This window comes from Caenorhabditis elegans, chromosome II, assembly GCF_000002985.6.
Source record: "Caenorhabditis elegans chromosome II".
NCBI lineage: Eukaryota > Metazoa > Nematoda > Chromadorea > Rhabditida > Rhabditidae > Caenorhabditis > Caenorhabditis elegans.
Window position 1 is genome coordinate 4320638 of NC_003280.10, and position 19471 is coordinate 4340108.

Sequence of the window (19471 nt, forward strand, 5' to 3'; positions counted from 1 at the left end):
TAACTACTCAATCGTTGCGAAACCCGTGCAAGAATTATACCATGTCCCTTGAAGCGGTACGGTAGGCCCACGTTTTGTTTGCCACGCTGGATTTATCGATTTTTCGGATCTTTTCTGAATTGTGCAGCTTTCTCTGTGTGATTTTGTCGTTAACTGGTTTTAAAAATATTATTTTTCCCAGAATATATTAAGTTTTAGAGTTTATCGATTGGAAATCATGGTAAACACGTTGGAAGGCCTAGAATCGACGAGGAATTTGATTTTGAAGGAAAATCCAATGCGACGAGCCGCGGAACTTGTCGCCAGGTATTTTTAATTACGGCATTCAACTAAAATTTTAATTTGTATTTTTCAGACTATCGGCAGATGAAGTTACGATGCGTGCCGCGAAATACGAGCTGATCAAGTTCAATCGAGCATTCCAGAATTTCATGCTAGTGTTGGATGAGAATATTGAAGAGATTCTGATGTCAAACGACAATTCTACTCGAATTCAGCTCAAGAAGCTTCCGGAATTTCCATCCTTCTCGGATTCGTTTATGCAAGAATATGAAAAAGCTCTTCTGAATGGCGCAGAGAAGCTCAAAGCTTCAACCTCCAGCGAAAAAGGATCCATCCCGTCAGTCTCCTTTTCTTCATCAATTTCAAGCTCTAGCGCCGAGCTATCAGATGCTCGATGCCTTATCTGTCTGGACGACGTTATTTCGACTGAAAAAACTATCAAATGCAATTCGTGTAGACGTCGGTTTCATCTCGATGTAAGATTATTCATTTCAAAAACCTTTTCATAAATAAATTTCAAAATTTTCAGTGCGCTTCCCAATGGTTCAAGGAAAAGAGCGTTTGTCCAGCTTGTAATCGAGGGATGCTGGATCCAACGGAATTTCCATCTCTTTAATACCTCGTTTTAATTAATTTTTCAATAATTTCATGTGTAATTCGTTTTGCTTTTTAATAATTACAGTTGTAATAAAACTATAACATAGCTTTTGGAGTGGTTTCGACGTCGATCAGAATTTTTCGGGATGTCGACTGAACTTGACTTGCATAAATTCAATCGCCTTAAAAAACACAGAAATTCGAACTTTTCTTATTTTTTTTCGGACAAAAAATTGAGAAAAAACGAAAAATTAATTTTTACAAAAAAATTAAAAATAAAAAAAACTCGAACATTCTATGAATTTACAGCCAAAATCATGCCAGACGCAATTCTACCGGACAATGATGATGATTTGGAGATGAATGAAGAACAGGAAGAGCCTCCTAGCTCAGGAAACGTGAAAAATGAAGATTTTGAGGAAATTGAAGAAGCTGTCAAGGGCGAGGAAAAACTAAGTTTCAGATAAAGAAAAATCCGATGGAGAAGAAGGCGATGAATTCAAGTCATCAGATGACACCCCAAAGCCCATTCAAATCTCCGAAGACAACATGACAACTAAGAAATTCTCCCAGCTCGGCGTGTGCTCCTGGATCAACCAACAGCTCGAAACTATGCAAATTAAAACTGCGACGCCGGTTCAGGCGGCTTGTATTCCAAAAATTCTCGAAGGAAGCGAGGAACCGGAGCCGGTCCCGGAGCATGAAATTCTTACTGTTGTAATTAACAAGGTATACATCCCGAACACATCCAGTATACTTATACAGATTTTTTCAGACATCCAGTCAACATTTTGGATGCCATATTACAATCTCAAATGGCATCGCCAAGGTTCTTTCGGTTATTCCAGGATCGCCGGTAGATGAAGCTCTTTATGCTGGTGACATAAACTTATCGATCGATGGAATAAATATTTATAATTATGTAAGAATTAGATTTTTTAAATGTAATTTTTTGTATTTTTTTGCAGGGAGGTTTAAGAGATTTCAAGAATCGAGGAAACATCACTTTGAAGGTCCAACGCACAATTGAAAAACAATAACTTTCCTGATTTCTTTTCGTTTATGACTTCCAATTGATTGATGAAGATTATTTTTATTTCATTATTGATTCAAATTCATTTTTCAATGTAAAAAGATGGAAAAAACAGATATTCAGAAGTGAACTTGAAAAAGAGACTTTTTGCTCCCGCCTGGATGAAAAACCTTCGGGATCTTCAACATTTACCTATCTCAACTTTGGTGTTTCCTTTTCAGTTTCATTGTTATTCAGTTTGTCTTGGCTTGTACTTTGCACATATTGTCCATTCATACCGCAATTTGATAGCATCTCTTTCGATCTTTGCCTGATAAAGACTTATGCGCCTTTAGGAATGGGTAGTACGGTAGGGTTTAATTTCCGCTTTGGCTTTTTTGTTCATAAAAATTCCAATTAAATTAGAATTTTCCTATTTTTAGTTGCCGAATAAATATTAAATTTTCTTATTATTCCAAGTTTTTTGCGCGTACAATACTGCGCATTGTGTGCAGTTTCGCCGCGCGGTGTTTGCGGACATTTGAATTTTCGATTTATTTTTTTCCAGAATTTTGCGTTTTTCGATTGTTTTCCTTCAATTTTGAGGCGATTTTTTGATTTTTCGGCTTAAAATTATCACGAAATTTTGTTTCATACATTTTAAACGTTTTAATCACCTGATCTGCTCGTTTTTTTCCAATTCACCAGTGTCTATCTCCATTTCTAGGTCAATGATGCCGCTCACCGACCGTGACATCTGCCCAGAAAACAATCGGTATCCATACTGCATTGTTTGGACTCCGATTCCATGCCTGACGTAGGAAATATCTAATTTTATCCCAATAATCCAGCTAAAAATGCTGTTTCAGTTGGTTTTTCCCATTCATCGGCCACATGGGAATCGCGAATAGCCGTGGAATCATTCGAGACTTTGCTGGGAGCTATTATGTGGCGGTTTGTGCCCAAATTCAATTTATTACTTCCAAAAAGTAGAATATTTTTAGGAAGACGACATGGGATTCGGCTGGCCCACAAGATACTGGCAATTAGGCCCGGAAAAGGTGGAAGGTGGCGCGGAAGTCTTCGATAGAGCAGTTCAAGATGCTTCCGACACGTATAAAACTAGAACTGTACGGTTTTTAATCGATTTTTCCGATCAATATTTCATTTATTTCCAGCACAATCTCATCTGCGATAATTGTCACTCGCACGTGGCTCTGGCTCTCAACAAAATGCGCTACGATGAGCGCGAGGACTGGAATATGATCAATTTGGCGTGGTATTCACTGACAAAAGGAAGCTTCGTTCGTAACACGGATATGCTCGCTCAATACCTTCCATTCGTTATAATTGTCTTCATTTTCGTTGCGCTGTGGGCTTTTTTATAATTTTTGACCATGGGAATTCTACAAAATGACCTATTTCATTATGTTTTCCAGCATATTTTCATTGAAAATTAGATTTATCTAGAAACAGCATTTATTTCAGCCGAAACAGTTGAGAAAATGAACAAAAATGGACGTTTCAGCTGGAATAAATGGTAATTTCAGAGAAATCGAGGGATTTTCTATATTTTTACACTGATTTTTCGTGAATAATGCTGAAAAACATGGTTAAATAGACTATTTTGTGGAATAATTTGATCTCATGTAAAATATAGTCCAACTGTTAAATATTTCGTGTGATATATTATGTAAAATGTATTTTTTTTCTGTAATTTTCATATATATTTTTTTCAAGTTTTCTTGATGTTTAACCGGTTTGCAGCCGACTTTTTGTCTATCTTCTATGTTTTTTTGTTATTTTTTACATTGAAAACCCCCTAATTCCAGCGAAAAATGGTCCGTCTCACGACTGAGCTGTTCGCCGAGCGTCCACAATTCGTCAATTCGGTCAATATGCGGGAGATCAACTTGCGCGGCCAAAAAATCCCCGTAATCGAGAATATGGGAGTGACGAGGGATCAATTCGATGTCATCGATCTGACTGACAACGATATCAGGAAATTGGACAATTTTCCGACGTTTTCTCGTTTGAATACGCTGTATCTTCATAATAATCGAATCAAGTGCGTAGTTTTCCGAAAAACGAGCGAAAAGTGGCTAAATTTAGCTAAAAATATAGAATTTTGCACCATATTTTGCTGGAAAAGCCCAAATTTTAGCTAAAAATTCCAATTTTGCCAATTTATCCGTGTTTTAGTGCTTTTCCAGTCGATTTGTACCCAACTTTGGTTATTTTCGACTGAAAAGTACCGAAAAATGGGGTTTCCTGGCAGAATTCGGTGATTTCAGCTTGAAATAGGGTTTTAAAAAATTTTAAACCGGAAAATTCTGACAAACTTCCCTAAATTGAATTTAAAAAATTGAAAAAAAAACGTTTCTTTGCTCTGAAATTTCATGAAATTTCCAAATTTTTTTTTCGGCAAGTTGGCGAAAAATTCAGATTTAGCCGGATTTCGCTATTTTTTCCAAAAAAAAAAAACGAAAAAATCAGTTTTTTATGAAAGAACATAGGAAAAATATAATTTTTTTCCTGAAAAAGTTCGAAAAATTTTAAGCCATTTTTCGAAAAATCGAAGTTTTTTTCGGAAAGTAGGGGAAAAAATCGATTTTTCAGAAAATATCCTAAAATTTTGGTCATTTTCAAATTTTTAAAATACTTTCTCTAATTTATTCTTCAAAAATTTAAATTTTATGGTTACTATTTCCTGAAAAAAAATTAAAAACCCTCCATTTTTCATTGCAAAACTGCTTTTTTCCCACATTTTCGAGCTCCATTCCCACCAATTTACCCCATATTTTCAGCTATATCGCACCCGACATTGCCACAAAACTTCCAAATCTCAAAACTCTTGCACTGACCAACAACAACATTTGCGAGCTCGGAGACATTGAGCCACTGGCAGAATGCAAGAAGCTCGAGTACGTGACATTTATCGGAAATCCGATAACTCACAAGGACAATTATCGGATGTATATGATCTACAAGCTGCCGACGGTTCGAGTGATTGACTTCAATCGAGTCAGACTGACAGAACGTGAAGCTGCGAAGAAGATGTTCAAAGGAAAAAGTGGAAAGAAGGCGAGAGATGCGATTCAGAAGAGTGTTCATACAGAAGATCCATCAGAAATTGAACCAAATGAGAATAGTTCGGGTGGAGGTGCTCGGCTTACTGATGAAGATCGGGAGAAGATCAAGGAAGCGATCAAGAATGCCAAGTCACTCAGTGAAGTCAACTATCTTCAGTCGATTCTGGCATCGGGAAAGGTTCCGGAAAAGGGATGGAATCGTCAGATGGATCAGAATGGTGCCGATGGGGAAGCGATGGAGTCTTGAAAAATCTTGAAAATTGCAGAATGTGCTGCTAAAATTTATTTATTTATTTTATTTGATTTTTTTAATGTTAAAATGATACTCCTTGTTTTATTTATATTCTCATTTTTTTCCAATTTTTTCCCAGTCTGTCTTCCCTTTTTTTGTAATTTTTATATACCATAAAACAATATTTCCCCTATTATTTTTGATATTTTTATCGATTTTTCAAAGGTTCCCCGTGCCTTTTTATATTTGATTTTTTGAAATTTTTGCAACAAAAAGTTAGAAAAAAATCCTTTTTCAGCCATTTTTGTGTTTTCCGGCTATTTTTTATTATTTTATTAATTTTGAGAGGTTCCCACTGGGAACTTCCCAGCGCCTTCAAATATCTATTTGGAAAAAAAAGGTTTAAAAATTGGAAAAAACGCGGATTTTTTTTTGAATTCTCGCCTAAAATAATCCATTTTTTGTGTTTTTTTGTCATTTTTCCGCAAAAAAAAAACTTCAAAACCCTTAAAAAAATGCGTTAAAACTCTAAAATTACCCTAAAAATCGATAATTTTAGACTTTTTTTTTCACAAAAACTATCGATTTTTGGCTAATTTTAGAGTTTTCAACTTTTTTTGCTGAAAAATGACTGAAAATGTGACAATGAAAAACCGATAAAAAAAGCCGGAAAATACAAAAATGTAGAAAATCGGTGAGAAATTCAAAAATAAATCGGCTTTCACTAGTTTTTTTGCAAAATATTTTGAAAAATCTTTTTTTTTCAATTATAAAAATTTTTTTTGGTCAGTTTTGGCAAAAAAAACCAAAAAAAAACTGGCTCTCTACCATTAAAACAATTATTTTCAAAAAATCCACAACTTCCAGATGTCGGCCGCTCAAACCGCCGCCGCCACTCCAGCCGAGCAAGAAGAGCAACGAAAAGTCGTCGAAAAGTTCAAGGCTCTACGTGATCAACAACAGGATATCGCCGCCGAAGTGACTCGAATCGAAGAGGAACGACGTGAATTTGGACGTGTTCTCGAAGTGATCAAGGATCTTGAACCGGATCAGAAATGCTTCCGTTTGATTAGTGATACACTTGTCGAGTATACTGTCAAGGATGTTATTCCGGATTTGCAGAATAATATCGCTAATGTGAGGATTTGAAAGTCGGGAAAAATAGAAGAAAAGGCGGAGGAAACAGTCATGTGTCGATTTACGGAGTTTGTGTACTCCTCGTGGAGAAGATTTTACAGATTCCGGCTGAAATACCTGATTTTCGACCTTTTTTCTATATTTAACGCGTTTTAAATTGGGGATTTACAGTATTTCCGATGAAAATTGACAGTTTTTTGAAGCAAAAAAAAATATTTTTTCATCTGAAACACTGAATTTTCCGATTTGTTGCACCAAAAATACGGTATCTGGAAGCTATGCGCCTTCAAGGAGTACTGTAATTTGAAATTTGTGGAATTTATATTGATTTTCCGTAGTTTTTCGATAAAACACTTCAATTTTAACAAATCGAATGAAAAAATATAAACAAATCGATGGAAACTTTGCAAATTCGGGTACTCTTTAAAGGTGCGCAGCGTCATGTATTCGAAACAAATGTCGTGTCGAGATCAGACATCGTAGTTTTAGCGCAAAATTTCGCGTTTTTACACCTAAAAATTGAAAAAAAAAACCAGATTTTCCGTTTTTTTTATAGCGAAACCCCCAATTTGCGCTGGGAAATACTGTAAAAATACGATTTTAATATGGTTAAATACAAAAAATTGAAAAAAAAAACAGACTTCTCCTCGTGGAGTACACGAGCTGCGTAAATCGACACAAGACCATGATTTCACAGCCATTTTGCCATTTTTAATGCGAAAATTCATTGAAAATCAGTGTCAAAACATGGAAAATTAACGGTTTAATCTTAAAATAACAGTAATTTCAACGAAAATATTTGAGAAAACGGTCAAAAATGGTCTGAAAGTTGAATTTTGTTCAACTTTCAGGCAATTTTTGAGCTCTATCTTGGATATTTCGATTGAAAATAGTGTAATTTAAAGAGAAATCGAGTGATTTTCTATATTTTGTCACAAATTTTCAGCAGAAAAACATGGTGCAACTGACCAGAATTACCGAAAATAATAAAATTTTGCAGTTGACAATCGTCTCGAAGCAGCTCAACGATCAGCTCGTCGAAAAGGGAAAAGAGCTGAACACTCACAAAACTACACACAACATTCGTCTGCTCACTGAGAAAGAATCTGCCGAGCTGAGAAAAGCTGAAGCTCTTGGACAATTGCCAAAAGCTTAAATTTCCCCTGCTTTAATTTTTTTCTCGATTTCCTACTGCTTTTTCATGTTTTCATACGTTTTTTCTTACTCTGTTTGTTGCCTTTTTTCTATATGCTCCCGTTAAAAGAACTTAAGTCTTGCATAAATTGAATTTGAATTTTTTTTCGATTTTTAACTGCTTTATTATGGTTTTTGAAATCCAATTTTATCTTTTTTTTTTTGAAAAAAAAAACATTTTTTGGTTTAATAAGTTTTTTTTCCAAATTTCGATATTTTCCCCGTTATTCAACAAAATTCATCGATTTTTTCATCGTTTTCACATTTTCAGAATTTTTTTTCGAAAAAAACTGAAAAAGTAGCCTAAAACCGATAATTTAACATTCAATCATATTTTTTGCGAAAAAAATTGAAAAAAAAACTATTTTTCAAGTTTGTCATTTTTTGATTGATTACTAACTTAAAAAATGGTTTTTTTTTTCAAATTTTTTCCCATAAAAAGTATAATTTAATGTTAAACTATCGATTTTTAGGGTACTTTTACAGTTTTTTGAGAAAAAATGTCTGGAAAAATGGGAAACCATGTTTCAAATTATAAAAAACTGCAAAAAGTGAAGAAAAATCAATAAATTTAGTCAAAAAACTCAACAAAAAAAGTTTTAAAAATTCGAACTTTCTCAATTTTTTTAGAAAAATGAAAAAAATATCGATTTTTCGAACAAAAAATCGAGAAAAAAGAAGAAATTATGGAAAAAATGAAATTCTTTCAAAAAAGTCGGAAAATTAATTGGAAATTATGGAAATTTTCCAATAAAATTTCAAAAAATACCGAATAATCAAGAAACGATGAATTTTTTTTTTGATTTTTCAACAAAAAATCAAAAAATCTGAAATTTCAGCCAAAAACCATGTCAAAAGTGTGCGATGCAATTCTATCGGACGACGATGATGATTTGGAGATGGATGAAGAGCAGGAAAAGCCATCTACGAGCTCAAAATCCGTGAAAAATGAAGAATTTGAGGAATTTGAAGACGGCGAAGATGTAGAGGATGAGGAGGATGAAGCTTCAGATGAAGATGAAGAAGAATCTGAAGGAGAAGAAGGCGATGAATTCAAGTCATCAGATGACACCCCAAAGCCCATTCAAATCTCCGAAGACAACATGACAACTAAGAAATTCTCCCAACTCGGCGTGTGCTCCTGGATCACTCAACAGCTTCAAACTATGCAAATTAAGACGGCGACGCCAGTTCAGGCGGCTTGTATTCCAAAAATTCTCGAAGGAAGCGATATTTTAGGTAAGGAATCGGGAAATTTTTGGTTTTCAATGAAAAAAAGCTAGAAAAAATAGGAAGTGTTCGAATTCGCCTTCAAAAAACTAGAAAAATCGGATAATTCTCGATTTTTCTTTTACTTTTGTTTTTAAAGGAAAATCGAAAATTTCCTAATTTTCCATCGAAATTTTCCCTGAAAAAAACTAGGAAAATTAAAGCGGGAAATTTTTTATAATTTTTATGGAAAAAAGAAAGAAAAATTGAATAATTTTCGATTTCGCCTTCAAAAAGCTAGAAAAATCGGAAAATTTTAGTTTTTTTTTTCGTGAAAAAATTCAAAAAAAGAAGCAAAAATTATCGTTTTTTTCACTGAAAAAACTAGAAAAATTGGATAATTCTCGATTTTTCTTTTATTTTTTTCAAAGGAAAAATCGAAAATTTTCCAATTTTCCCTCGAAAAATACAAAAATTTCAAAGTTCCCTTTAAAAAAATCGGAAATTATTGAATTTTCTTTTAAAAAATTAAAGTTGGAAAATTTTTATTTTTTTCATGGGAAAAAGAAAGAAAAATTGAATAATTTTCGATTTTCCCTGAAAAAAAGTGAAAAAAATATTTAAAAATCTGAAATATTCTCGGTTTTTTAAATTTTTTCAGAAAAAAATCGTAATTTTTTCGATGTTTTCAGAGACAAATTATTTTAAAAAGTATATATTTTTTAAAATTTTTCCAAAAAAAAAAATTGAAAAATTGTTGAAATTCAATGATAAAATATTAAAATTTCCTTTAAAAATAAATAAATTTTCGCGAAAAATTCGATTTTTTTATAGGAAAATCAAAAAAACAACGGAAGAAAAATGTTTGAAATTAATCTAAAAATTCAATTTTTAATCCGATTTTTCAAAAAAAAAAACCGACATTCTTACAGGCTGCGCACGTACTGGAACAGGAAAAACCCTGGCTTTTGCAATTCCAATTCTTCAAAAACTCTCAGTTGACCCATACGGAATCTATGCTCTAATTCTGACTCCAACTCGAGAGCTCGCCTTCCAAATCGCCGAGCAATTCACTGCTCTCGGAAAACCAATAACTCTGAAATGTTCTGTAATTGTTGGTGGCCGAAGTTTAATCCATCAGGCCAGGGAGCTCAGCGAGAGGCCTCATGTGGTTGTAGCCACACCTGGAAGGCTTGCAGATTTGATTGAAAGTGATCCTGATACAATTGCAAAAGTATTCAAAAAAATTCAATTTTTTGTGCTTGACGAGGCGGATCGGATGCTTGAAGGACAGTATAATGATCAACTTAAACCGATTTTTGAATCAATTTCTGAAAAACGACAGACTCTTCTACTATCGGCAACTATCACGAATAATATCAACATGCTTCATAGGGTCTCGACACGAAAACCATATTTCTTTGAGGATAAGGGAAAAGATGATGAGTCGACGGTTGATCGGCTTGAGCAGAAATATGTGGTGTGTCCGGTGGCTGTGAAGGATGCTTATTTGGTTTATGTCGTCAAGAATTATAGGTGAATATTGATTTTATTGGCCTTGTGTACTCCACGAGGAGAAGTTTTTGGTTTAAGATTTTTTTGAAAACTACGAAAATTTGTTCTATAGCTCCTGATCAGGGGTGCGGCATTTTTTTCCGATAAATTTAGCGGCGAAATGCCGGTTTGCCACAATTTGCCGGAAAAAACCTGATTACCGGAATTTAAATTTCTGGCAAATCGGCAAATTGCCGGTCTTGAAAACTTCCGGAAAATTGGCAATTTGCCGGATTAAAAAATTTCCGGCAAATCGCCAAATTGCCGGAATTGAAAATTTCTGGCAAATTGGCACACCGGCAACTTGCCGGAATTGAAAATTTCCTGCAAACCGCCAAGTTGCCGATTTGCCGGAAACACAGTTTTAAGTGTTTCCGTCTCATAAAAAAAACCATCTAAACATTTCCGGCAAATCTGGTATCCGGCAAACGGCAAATTGGCAAATTGCCGGAATTGAAAATTTCCGGCAAATCGCTGAATTGCCGGAATTGAAAATTTCCGGTAAATCGGCAAACTGACAACTTGCCAGAATTGAAAATTTCCGACGAATTGATAAAGCGGCAAATTGGCAAACCGGCAACTTGTCGATTTGCCGAAAAAACGCCAATTTTCGAATTTTTTTGAAAAGTAAGCAAATCATATTGAAATATCTAAAGAAAACGGGAAAGAAAAATTCAAAAAGACACTATTGTTTCCGTTTTATAAAAATTCCTCTAAAACTTCCAGCAAAGTGATATCCGGCAAATTGGTAAACCGGCAACTTGCCGGAATTGAAAATTTCCGGGAAACCGCCAAGTTGCCGATTTGCCGGAAAAAAACGCCAATTTCCGAATTTTTTAGAAAAGCAAACAAATTCTATGAAAATATCTTTTAAAAACGAGAAAAATTTCAAAAAAGCACAATTTTAAGTGTTTCCGTCTTATAAAAAAATCCATCTAAACATTTCCGGCAAATGGCAAATCGGCAATTTGTCGGAATTGAAAATTTCCGGCAAATTGACGAAGCGGCAATTTTCCGATTTGCCGAACGACAATTGCTGCCCCACTCCCCTGACTTGAATGAATCCCGTGAAACTTTATAAAATTTCAGCGAAAAAAATCCCAAATCATCAGTAATGATTTTTGCCCAAACATGCCGTGAATGCCAGGCTCTTGCCTATATGTTCGAAGGACTTGGTTTCCGTGTTGGCTCTCTTCACTCTCAAATTCCACAGAAACAACGTCTGGCAGCACTCTCCGCTTTCCGTTCGAAAACTCTTCAAGTCATTATTTGTACTGATGTAGCATCACGTGGATTAGATATTCCACACGTGGATCTTGTCGTGAATCATAATGTTCCACAGTGTCCAAAAACATATATTCATAGAGTTGGACGATCTGCGAGAGCTGGTAGATTTGGATCTGCGCTGAGTTTTGTTACACAATATGATGTGGAACTTCTGCAGGCTGTGGAGCAGGTTATTGGGAAGAAGCTCGATGAGTTGAAGGTAAAAATTCAAACTTTCAGGAAAAATATCTGGAAAACCCAAAAATCAACTCGGATTTTCAATTTTTGTTTTTGAAAAATCCAAAAAATAAATTAAAAAATTGTTTTTTTTGTTGAAATTTCTGAAAAAAAATTACTAAAAATTTTAGAAAGTTTTCGTTTTTTTCCATAATCAGGCTGTGGAAAGAATTGAAGGTTTAAAAAATGGAAATAATTGAGACAAAATTTAAGAAATTTCAAATTTTCGGTTTTCAACAACAAAAAATCGAAAAATTTATAGATTTATCTATTATTTCAGTTGGAAATTGATTGAAAACGAAAAATATACATTTTCCGACAAATCGAAAAAAAAATTTGATGAAAAAATAGAGAAATTATATAAATTTCTTCAAAAAAAAGATTAATCAAAAACTAAATCAAAAACTTGCTTTTCAAGAAAAAAAAAGGAATGAAGCGCATATTTACCTGAAAAAATATTTTAAAGAAAAATCTTTAAATCTTTAAAAAATTGAATTTTTTTTCTAAAATTTGATTTCAAAAAACATGAGAAACATATAATTTTCGGCAAAAAATAGGGAAAAATTGCCTAAATTTGAAGCTATATTTTTTTTTCGGAAAATCTAGAAAAAAAGCGAAAAAAAAACAAAAATTGCACTTCTTTTGTAATTTTCCAGTGCCATATTTTGGATAAAAAAGGAAAATTTTTAATTTTTTTTTCGAAAAAAGCGAGTTTTTCTGCTAAAAACACGAAAAAGGCGGAAGAAACATTTTTTTTCAAAAAATTTGAATTTCCCGCCAAAATATTGAATTTCCAAACTCCTTCCACTTTCAATGACGCCAAAAAAAAATATTTTCCTCTCATTTTTCACTCTCTAGTTGACTGCGTTTCTCTCTATATTGACGCAAATAATTTTTTTTTCATCATTTTTTCCCCCGTCTCTTTTCATTTCTCTACACAAAAAATCTACTTTTTAATCAATAAATTCCCTTAATTTTCGCATTTTTTTCAGGTCAGCCCAAAACATGTCACCAAATACGTCACCCAAGTGCTTGTGGCGAAGAAAGAAGCCGAGTTGAAGCTGGAAAATCAGAAATTCGGAGAGAAAAAGGAGATTAATCGAAGAAAAGAGCTTCTGATGAGTGGAATGGATGAAGATGAAGCTGATAGGCATTTGGAGGAAATGAGGACTCGAAGAATGACAAATTCCAAGAGAAAGCTGGAGAAAATTAGTGGACAATTGGATAAAAGAGATCGATTTCAGAAGAAATTGGCGGCGAAAAAAGTGAAAAAGGAAGAAAATTGAATTCATTTTAAATATTGTAATTTTTGTTCAGCTTGTGTCGATTTACGCGGCTCGTGTACTCCTCGTGGAGAAGTGCAAAATTTTTACAGTTTTTGCTCAAAATTACAGAAAACTGTTAACAAAATGCAAATTTTTGAACAATTAAAACAATTAAAAGTGGCCAAAAATTACCAAAAATTGCAAATCTCCACTTTTTCAAATTAAAATTACGGTATATTTTTGGCATTTAAAGTTGTGTTTGCGGCAAACGATTTTTTTCCGGCAAATCGGCAAATTTGCCGGAATTGAAAATTTGCGGTAAATCGGCAAACCTGCAACTTGCCGAAAAAACGGAAATTGCCATAGATTTTCGGCAAATTGCGATTTTTTACCTTTTTTTTTTTTGATATTTCAGAATTTAAATTTTAATCGGCAAAACTGTACGCATCCTATGACTATTCCTACATCTAATTTGAAAATTGGCAAATTCTATGAAAATATCTAGAAAACCGACAAAAAAATTTCAAAAAAGCACAGTTTCAAGTTTTTCCGTCTCGTAAAAATTCTTCCAAAAAATTCCTGCAAATTTATGTTCGGTAAATCGGCAGGTCGACAATTCGCCGATTTGCCGATTTTGTCGACAAAGAAATTTGCCGAACAGCAACTGTTAACAAAATGCAAATTTTTAATTTAAAATTAAAATTTTTAAGTTGCCAAAAATCACCAAAAATTGAAAATCTCATTTTTTTTCTGGGATTTAAAGCAAAAAATCATTTTTTTTTAGTGTTAAATTCAAAATTCTAGTACTTTACTTCTCCTCGTGGAGTACACGAGCTTGCGATTTCTGTTGTTTTAGATTTAAATTGTTACTTTTTTTGTTTTGTTTTGTTTTTTTGTTGTTGATTTCTTTTGAAAAAAAATCAATATTTTCTATCACATCTATTTTCTTTTTATTCCCCATAATGGTTTCCTTAAAACCTTCCTCATAATATCTCTAAAAGCCGTCTCAAAAAGCGATTGCTCTAACACTTTCAGCTAATCATGATCTCCAGTGAGCACAACTATCAGCATTTATATCACGAAGAACAATACGATATGTGAGTTTAAAATGATATTTGGATAAATTTAGAAAAATCGAATTTTTGAAAAAAAAAATCAGATTTTTCTCAAAAAAGATCCAATTTATTTTCCGATAAATTGGCGAAAAATCAACAATTTTTTATATATGAAAAAAGAAAATTTTTCTAATTGTAAGTACTTACGAAGTGCTAAAAATAATTTAATCTACTAAATAAAAAAATTAAAAAAAAACTTTTGTTGTCAAAATTTTTTTTTTTCAACAAACAATTTTTTATTTTAAAAAGGTAAAAAATCAGTTTTTGCAAACACTTTTTTTCGAAAAAAAAAAACGTTTTTTACTTTAAAAAAAAGATGTTTCTAAAAACCTTCGAAAAATACCAGATTTTTCGAAAAAATTGCAATTTTTTTAATACGAAAATTTAAAAAAGTTAATTTTCGAAACAAGTCCATTTTTTAATTATATATTCTATCAAAAAAAATTGAATTAAAAAAAAACTTGATCTTCCATTAAAAACACATTTTTTTTCGATAAAAATCTTTAAAAATCTTAAGGTGTTTTTTCTTGAGAAAAAATACTCGATTTTCTTTTTAAAAAAAACTGCGCTTTTTTTGTAAAAAATTTAAAAAAAAATTAATTTCCGACAGAAAAACTATTTTTTAAAATTATATATTCGATAAAAATTCAAAAAATCGCGTTTTCCTTTAAGAACATATTTTTGGATAAAGTTTGATGTTATCAGTTTTTTTTTTCAAATTAGAAAAATCAAAAATTCACTCAAAAAAATCCCAAAAAGCATTTTTCCGAAAAAAAAGTTCGCTTAAAAAAATCAGAAAATTATCTGATTTTTCTAAAAAAAATCATAAATAACCTTTTTTTGCAGGAACTACACAGCGACCCGCTTCGGCGAGGAAATGATCGAACCGACATTCAACCTACGTCTCATCGAAGCCGTCCGTCATAGTCGATGCCTTTTCGACAATACAGACCGACAATACCGTAATACAGAATACAAAAATCGAGTTTGGCAGCGTCTGGTTACTGTACTCGGTTTTGATGGTGATCCGAGAATGTTATCTGCGAGATGGAAGCAATTAAGAGATAAATATGGAAAAGAGAAGAGAAAACAAAAATATGGAAATGAGAAATCATCATGGCAATATTTCAAACATCTTCATTTTCTAGATCCACATATGACAGATCGAGCAGAAATATCACCATCTCGAAAAGAGCCAACTGGAGTTCATGAAAAGATTGCTGAGCCATGTTTTGGAAAAAATCTAATTCTTGAAGTGAGAAGGCATCCGTGTCTTTATGATGTTCGTGATCCAAAATATCGTCATGGAGACTGTCGTACTCAAGCATGGGGAATGATTATTGATAAACTACGATATCCTGGAACAGTTCCGTCGATTTATAAACAATGGAAGAAGCATCGAGATCGATATGTTAGGGAGAAGAGGAGGCTGAGGAATTTGGTAGGCATTTGGAGGCCTCATGAAAAGGAGAACTTATGGAAAATGGGATCTGGCAGGCGGCAGTTGCCGGTTTACCTATTTGCCGGAAATTTTGATTCCCGGCAAAGTGACGATTTGCCGGAAATTCTAATTTTAGGCAATTTGCCGGTTTTCCGGAAATTTTGATTTTTGGCAAATTGCCTATTTGCCGGAAGTTTTCATTTTGGGCATTTTGCCGATATGCCGGAATTTTTAATTTTAGGCAATTTGGCGATTTGCCCGAAATTTTGATTTTTGGAAAATTGCCTATTTGCCGGAAATTTTGATTTTTGGCAAGTTGCCGATTTGGCGATTTGCCGGAAATTTTGATAAACGGCAAATTTGGCGATTTGCCGGAAATTTTGATAAACGGCAAATTTGGCGATTTGCCGGAAATTTTGATATTCGGCAAATTTCCGGTTTGGCGATTTGCCGGAAATTCTAATTTTAGGCAATTTGGCGATTTGCCGGAATATTTTTATTTTCGGGATATTGCCTATTTGGCGATTTGCCGGAAGTTTTAATTTCGGGCAATTTGCTGATTTGCCGGTTTGCCGGAAATTTCGATTTTCGACAAATTCGGCAAGTTGGAAATTTGCCGGAATTGCCGGAAAAAATCGTTTGCCCCTCCCTGCCTGGCACTGCCAACGCACAAAACTCAATTTTTCTTTGAGAAAAAATTGGCACAGTGCCAGAATCCCCTTTCTCAACAGTATCCCGTTTTCGTGGAGCCTCTATTTTTGTTTTAAACAGAAATTTTACAAATTTTTCTTAGCAACTTCAGGGTGATCCGAATGTTCAAGATGTGTCAACTTGGGAGATGTATGATGATATGGCTTGGATAGATCAGCATTTGGATGAACGTACGAGCTTTTTTTCCTGGAAAATTAAAACAAAAAACCTTTAAATCAAACTGATCCTGAATGCCGAAATACCATAAAAGGCCCCCGAAAAAAAAAATCAAAAATCATTAAGTTTGAAAAAAAATCGGTTGATTTTGGTTAATTTTCAATTCTGACTAATCTCCTAATCATTTAAATTGCCGCGCCTTTTTCAGCGCCGCACTCCGTAGATCTGTATCTGCGCGACGTTAATTCTAGTTTTTCCCGTTTTTTCCTCGCAAGTGAAGACAATAGTGCGGATGCAGATCTACGGACAATAGTGTGGATGCAGAGAGATTCAGGATCAGTTTGCGCATTTTGAAGTAAAATCCCTCATTTACTCCTACTCCTCCAGCTTTAAAATCGTTTTTTTTCCTCAATATAAATACGAAAAAAGAGTTTAGTTTTAGAACTCTTGTTTTGACATGTAAAAAATTTCGCACCGCCATATGTGAAATTACGAATTACGCAGTTCCATGTATTATTTTACGTGGCTCCTAAAATCGCCGGAATAAATACTTTAAAAAAAACTAAAATTTTGCAGAGCAACTATCTCGATGTGCTCGAAGTCTGAAACGAGGGGGAAACAATGACGGAGGAAATCAGGATGAAATGTCAGATTATGGAGATTACGATGATGAGTGAGTGAGCTAAAATGAGCAAAAAGTTGATGAAAAAAAAAGAGGAAATTTGACTCTAAAATTGATCAACTTCTAACCAATCAGCGCTCGGCCCCTTCTCTTTTTTGAACCAATCAGCGACGACCTGTGCCGCTGATTGGTTCGGAATTGCGCGGAGTCGGGCGCTGATTGGTCGGAAGCAAATAGTGGCGGTTTTAAGACAATTTTCGGTGATTTCTATTAGATTCTCTAGAAAAATTGAAAAATTTTCAAAAAAAAAAATTCAAAGATTTAGAAAAATGAAATTTTAAAAATTTGGAATTTGCGAAAACTTGATGATTTGGTGCAATTTTTTCCGACAAGTAATCACAGATAATTCCAAAATAATAATTTTATTTTGCCAAAAAAAAAATCAATAAACCCCTGAAATTTCCAGCATAAACTACGTGATGATGGCTGAAAAGCGACCAAACAACGGTGATGTACTTCTCGACGGAGATTCTGCATTCTCTGCATCAATTGTATCGGATCTAAGGACACTTGGAGAAGAAGCACGAATAATTGCAAAGCAGCAGATTATGATACTTTTGGAATCCGCTAAACCTCCGTCTACACCTGCTCCTAATTATTTGTGATTTTTATTGAATTTTCTAGCCGAAATTTTCAATTTTTTGTCCACTTTTTATTACCCAACCTCGAAATTTCTTCGATTTTACCCCAAGCCGGGTCTCGCCACGACCCAAATTGATAAGTTGAAAACTTTTTTTTTGATAAGTTGAAAATTGAAAAAAGTGTGCGCCTTTAAAGAGTACTGTGTTTAACTGTGAATTTTTGTCGAGTTTTTCTCACAATTTGTGAAAATTTATTGTCTTTTTTATCGAAAAACTATGAAAAATTGATGAAAATTCACGAATTTTTGAAGTTACAGTACTCTTTAAAGGCGCACACCTTTACACACGCACTTAACAAAAATTGTCGCTTCGAGACCCCAGGTACTGTAGTCTTGGCGCATTTATTTCCAATTTTTTTGATCTTTATCCCATCAACTGGTCTCATCATATTTTCATATTTGTACAATATTTCTGTATCTGTATTTTTTTTTGTAATTTTTGTGGGCAGTTTCTTAATTTCCATCGCCGTCTTTCCTATCTCAGGTCCTTTTATTTCATGAATAATTGATTTTTATCCTAGAAAATTTGGATTTTTTGTTGTAAATTTACCTCTTTTAAGGTGTTCAAAACCTACTTTTTATCTGTGTTTTTTGAAAAATTTTGAAAAATTTTTTGCGGATGGGTCTCACCGCGAAGTCTGAAAGTTACACTGCAACTTTTTCCTCGCGAGGGACGAGGAAAAGTGGTTTCTAGGCCATGGCCGAGGGGCCGACAAGTTTCAGCGGCCATTTATCTTGCTTTGTTTTCCGCCTGTTTTCTTTCGTTTTTCATCGATTTTTTTCGTTTTTTCTTAATAAAACTGATAAATAAATATTTTTTGCAGATGCTAAAACAATTTCCAATTTCCAAGTGAAAAAATCATGCATTCAGTGGGCAAGCAGCGGTGAAAGTGGTCAATGTAATATGATGGATTACGGGAATACAAAACCTAAACTTTTTCTGAAACATGATACATATGATGCTTAGATGCTGAAATTACCTGATTTTCATAACGAGACCGCTGAAAAAGTTTTGAGGTTTTCAAAATTCAATTTTTTTGTGCGAAAATCTCGACTTTTTCACCAAAAAAGTTGAATTTTGGAAACCTCAAAACTTTCTTAGCGGTCTCGTTATGAAAATCAGGTAGTCTCAGCATTTAAGCAGCATATGTATCATGTTTCAGAAAAAGTTTAGGTTTTGTATTCCCGTAATCCATCATTTTACATTGACCACTTTCACCGCTGCTTGCCCACTGAATACATGATTTTTTTTACTTGGAAATTGTTTTAGCATTTGCAAAAAATATTTATTTATCAGTTTTATTAAGAGAAAACGAAAAAAATCGATGAAAAACGAAAGAAAACAGGCGGAAAACAGAGCAAGATAAATGGCCGCTGAAACTTGTCGGCCCCTCGGCCATGGCCTAGAAACCACTTTTCCTCGTCCTTCGTGAGGAAAAAGTTGCAGTGAGTTAAGATTACTGTATTCAAAAACCAGAAAAATACGTAGAATTGAAATTAAGAAACCAGAAAATTTCGAAAATTCATAATTTTTTGATTAAAAAAATTCAAATTTTTGATAAATTTTCTCACTTTCCTCGTCGTTTTCTGTACATTTTTCTACATTTTTTTTCCGATAAAAAAAAACACAGACCAAATTCTCGATTCCT

The 19471-nt window shown here is 33.7% G+C and overlaps 7 protein-coding genes across 8 annotated transcripts; all 7 read left to right on the forward strand.

Moving 5' to 3' along the window:
- The first annotated feature begins 198 nt into the window (after window positions 1-198).
- On the forward strand, window positions 199-980 carry Y52E8A.2 (RING-type domain-containing protein). The gene is made up of 3 exons (NM_062359.6): window positions 199-306; window positions 356-758; window positions 812-980. Exons 1-3 carry the CDS (start codon window positions 218-220, stop codon window positions 896-898), a joined length of 579 nt encoding a protein of 192 aa, NP_494760.1. The 5' UTR covers window positions 199-217; the 3' UTR covers window positions 899-980.
- A 448-nt stretch (window positions 981-1428) lies between these two features.
- Window positions 1429-1919, forward strand: Y52E8A.1 (RNA helicase; the record flags this gene model as incomplete). The annotated part of the gene is made up of 3 exons (NM_001377782.2): window positions 1429-1608; window positions 1655-1801; window positions 1848-1919. 3 exons carry the CDS (start codon window positions 1429-1431, stop codon window positions 1917-1919), a joined length of 399 nt encoding a protein of 132 aa, NP_001364686.1.
- Window positions 1920-2618: 699 nt separating this feature from the next.
- Window positions 2619-3598, forward strand: H20J04.6 (Transmembrane protein 222). The gene is made up of 4 exons (NM_062361.6): window positions 2619-2708; window positions 2761-2845; window positions 2896-3021; window positions 3070-3598. Exons 1-4 carry the CDS (start codon window positions 2623-2625, stop codon window positions 3277-3279), a joined length of 507 nt encoding a protein of 168 aa, NP_494762.2. The 5' UTR covers window positions 2619-2622; the 3' UTR covers window positions 3280-3598.
- Window positions 3599-3723: 125 nt separating this feature from the next.
- mog-2 (putative U2 small nuclear ribonucleoprotein A') lies at window positions 3724-5405 on the forward strand. Its single transcript, NM_062362.6, has 2 exons — window positions 3724-3959; window positions 4699-5405. Exons 1-2 carry the CDS (start codon window positions 3730-3732, stop codon window positions 5228-5230), a joined length of 762 nt encoding a protein of 253 aa, NP_494763.1. The 5' UTR covers window positions 3724-3729; the 3' UTR covers window positions 5231-5405.
- Window positions 5406-6082: 677 nt separating this feature from the next.
- On the forward strand, window positions 6083-7647 carry pfd-2 (Prefoldin subunit 2; the record flags this gene model as incomplete). Its single annotated transcript, NM_062363.8, has 2 exons — window positions 6083-6352; window positions 7353-7647. The coding sequence occupies 2 exons, from the start codon at window positions 6083-6085 to the stop codon at window positions 7506-7508; spliced, it is 426 nt and encodes a 141-aa protein (NP_494764.1). The 3' UTR covers window positions 7509-7647.
- Window positions 7648-8378: 731 nt separating this feature from the next.
- On the forward strand, window positions 8379-14010 carry H20J04.4 (RNA helicase; the record flags this gene model as incomplete). Of its 2 annotated transcripts, NM_001047324.4 has the most annotated exons (4): window positions 8379-8785; window positions 9688-10291; window positions 11399-11795; window positions 12805-14010. In NM_001047324.4, the coding sequence occupies exons 1-4, from the start codon at window positions 8395-8397 to the stop codon at window positions 13096-13098; spliced, it is 1686 nt and encodes a 561-aa protein (NP_001040789.1). In that variant the 5' UTR covers window positions 8379-8394. The 2 variants fall into 2 exon arrangements, with proteins under 2 accessions (NP_001040789.1, NP_001040788.1); NM_001047323.3 differs by lacking the exon at window positions 12805-14010 and having other exon boundaries at window positions 8386-8785; window positions 11399-11870.
- A 100-nt stretch (window positions 14011-14110) lies between these two features.
- Window positions 14111-18401, forward strand: madf-3 (Alcohol dehydrogenase transcription factor myb/sant-like protein). The gene is made up of 5 exons (NM_062365.2): window positions 14111-14174; window positions 15039-15633; window positions 16436-16514; window positions 17077-17173; window positions 17589-18401. Exons 2-5 carry the CDS (start codon window positions 15070-15072, stop codon window positions 17785-17787), a joined length of 939 nt encoding a protein of 312 aa, NP_494766.1. The 5' UTR covers window positions 14111-14174; window positions 15039-15069; the 3' UTR covers window positions 17788-18401.
- Window positions 18402-19471: the final 1070 nt, after the last annotated feature.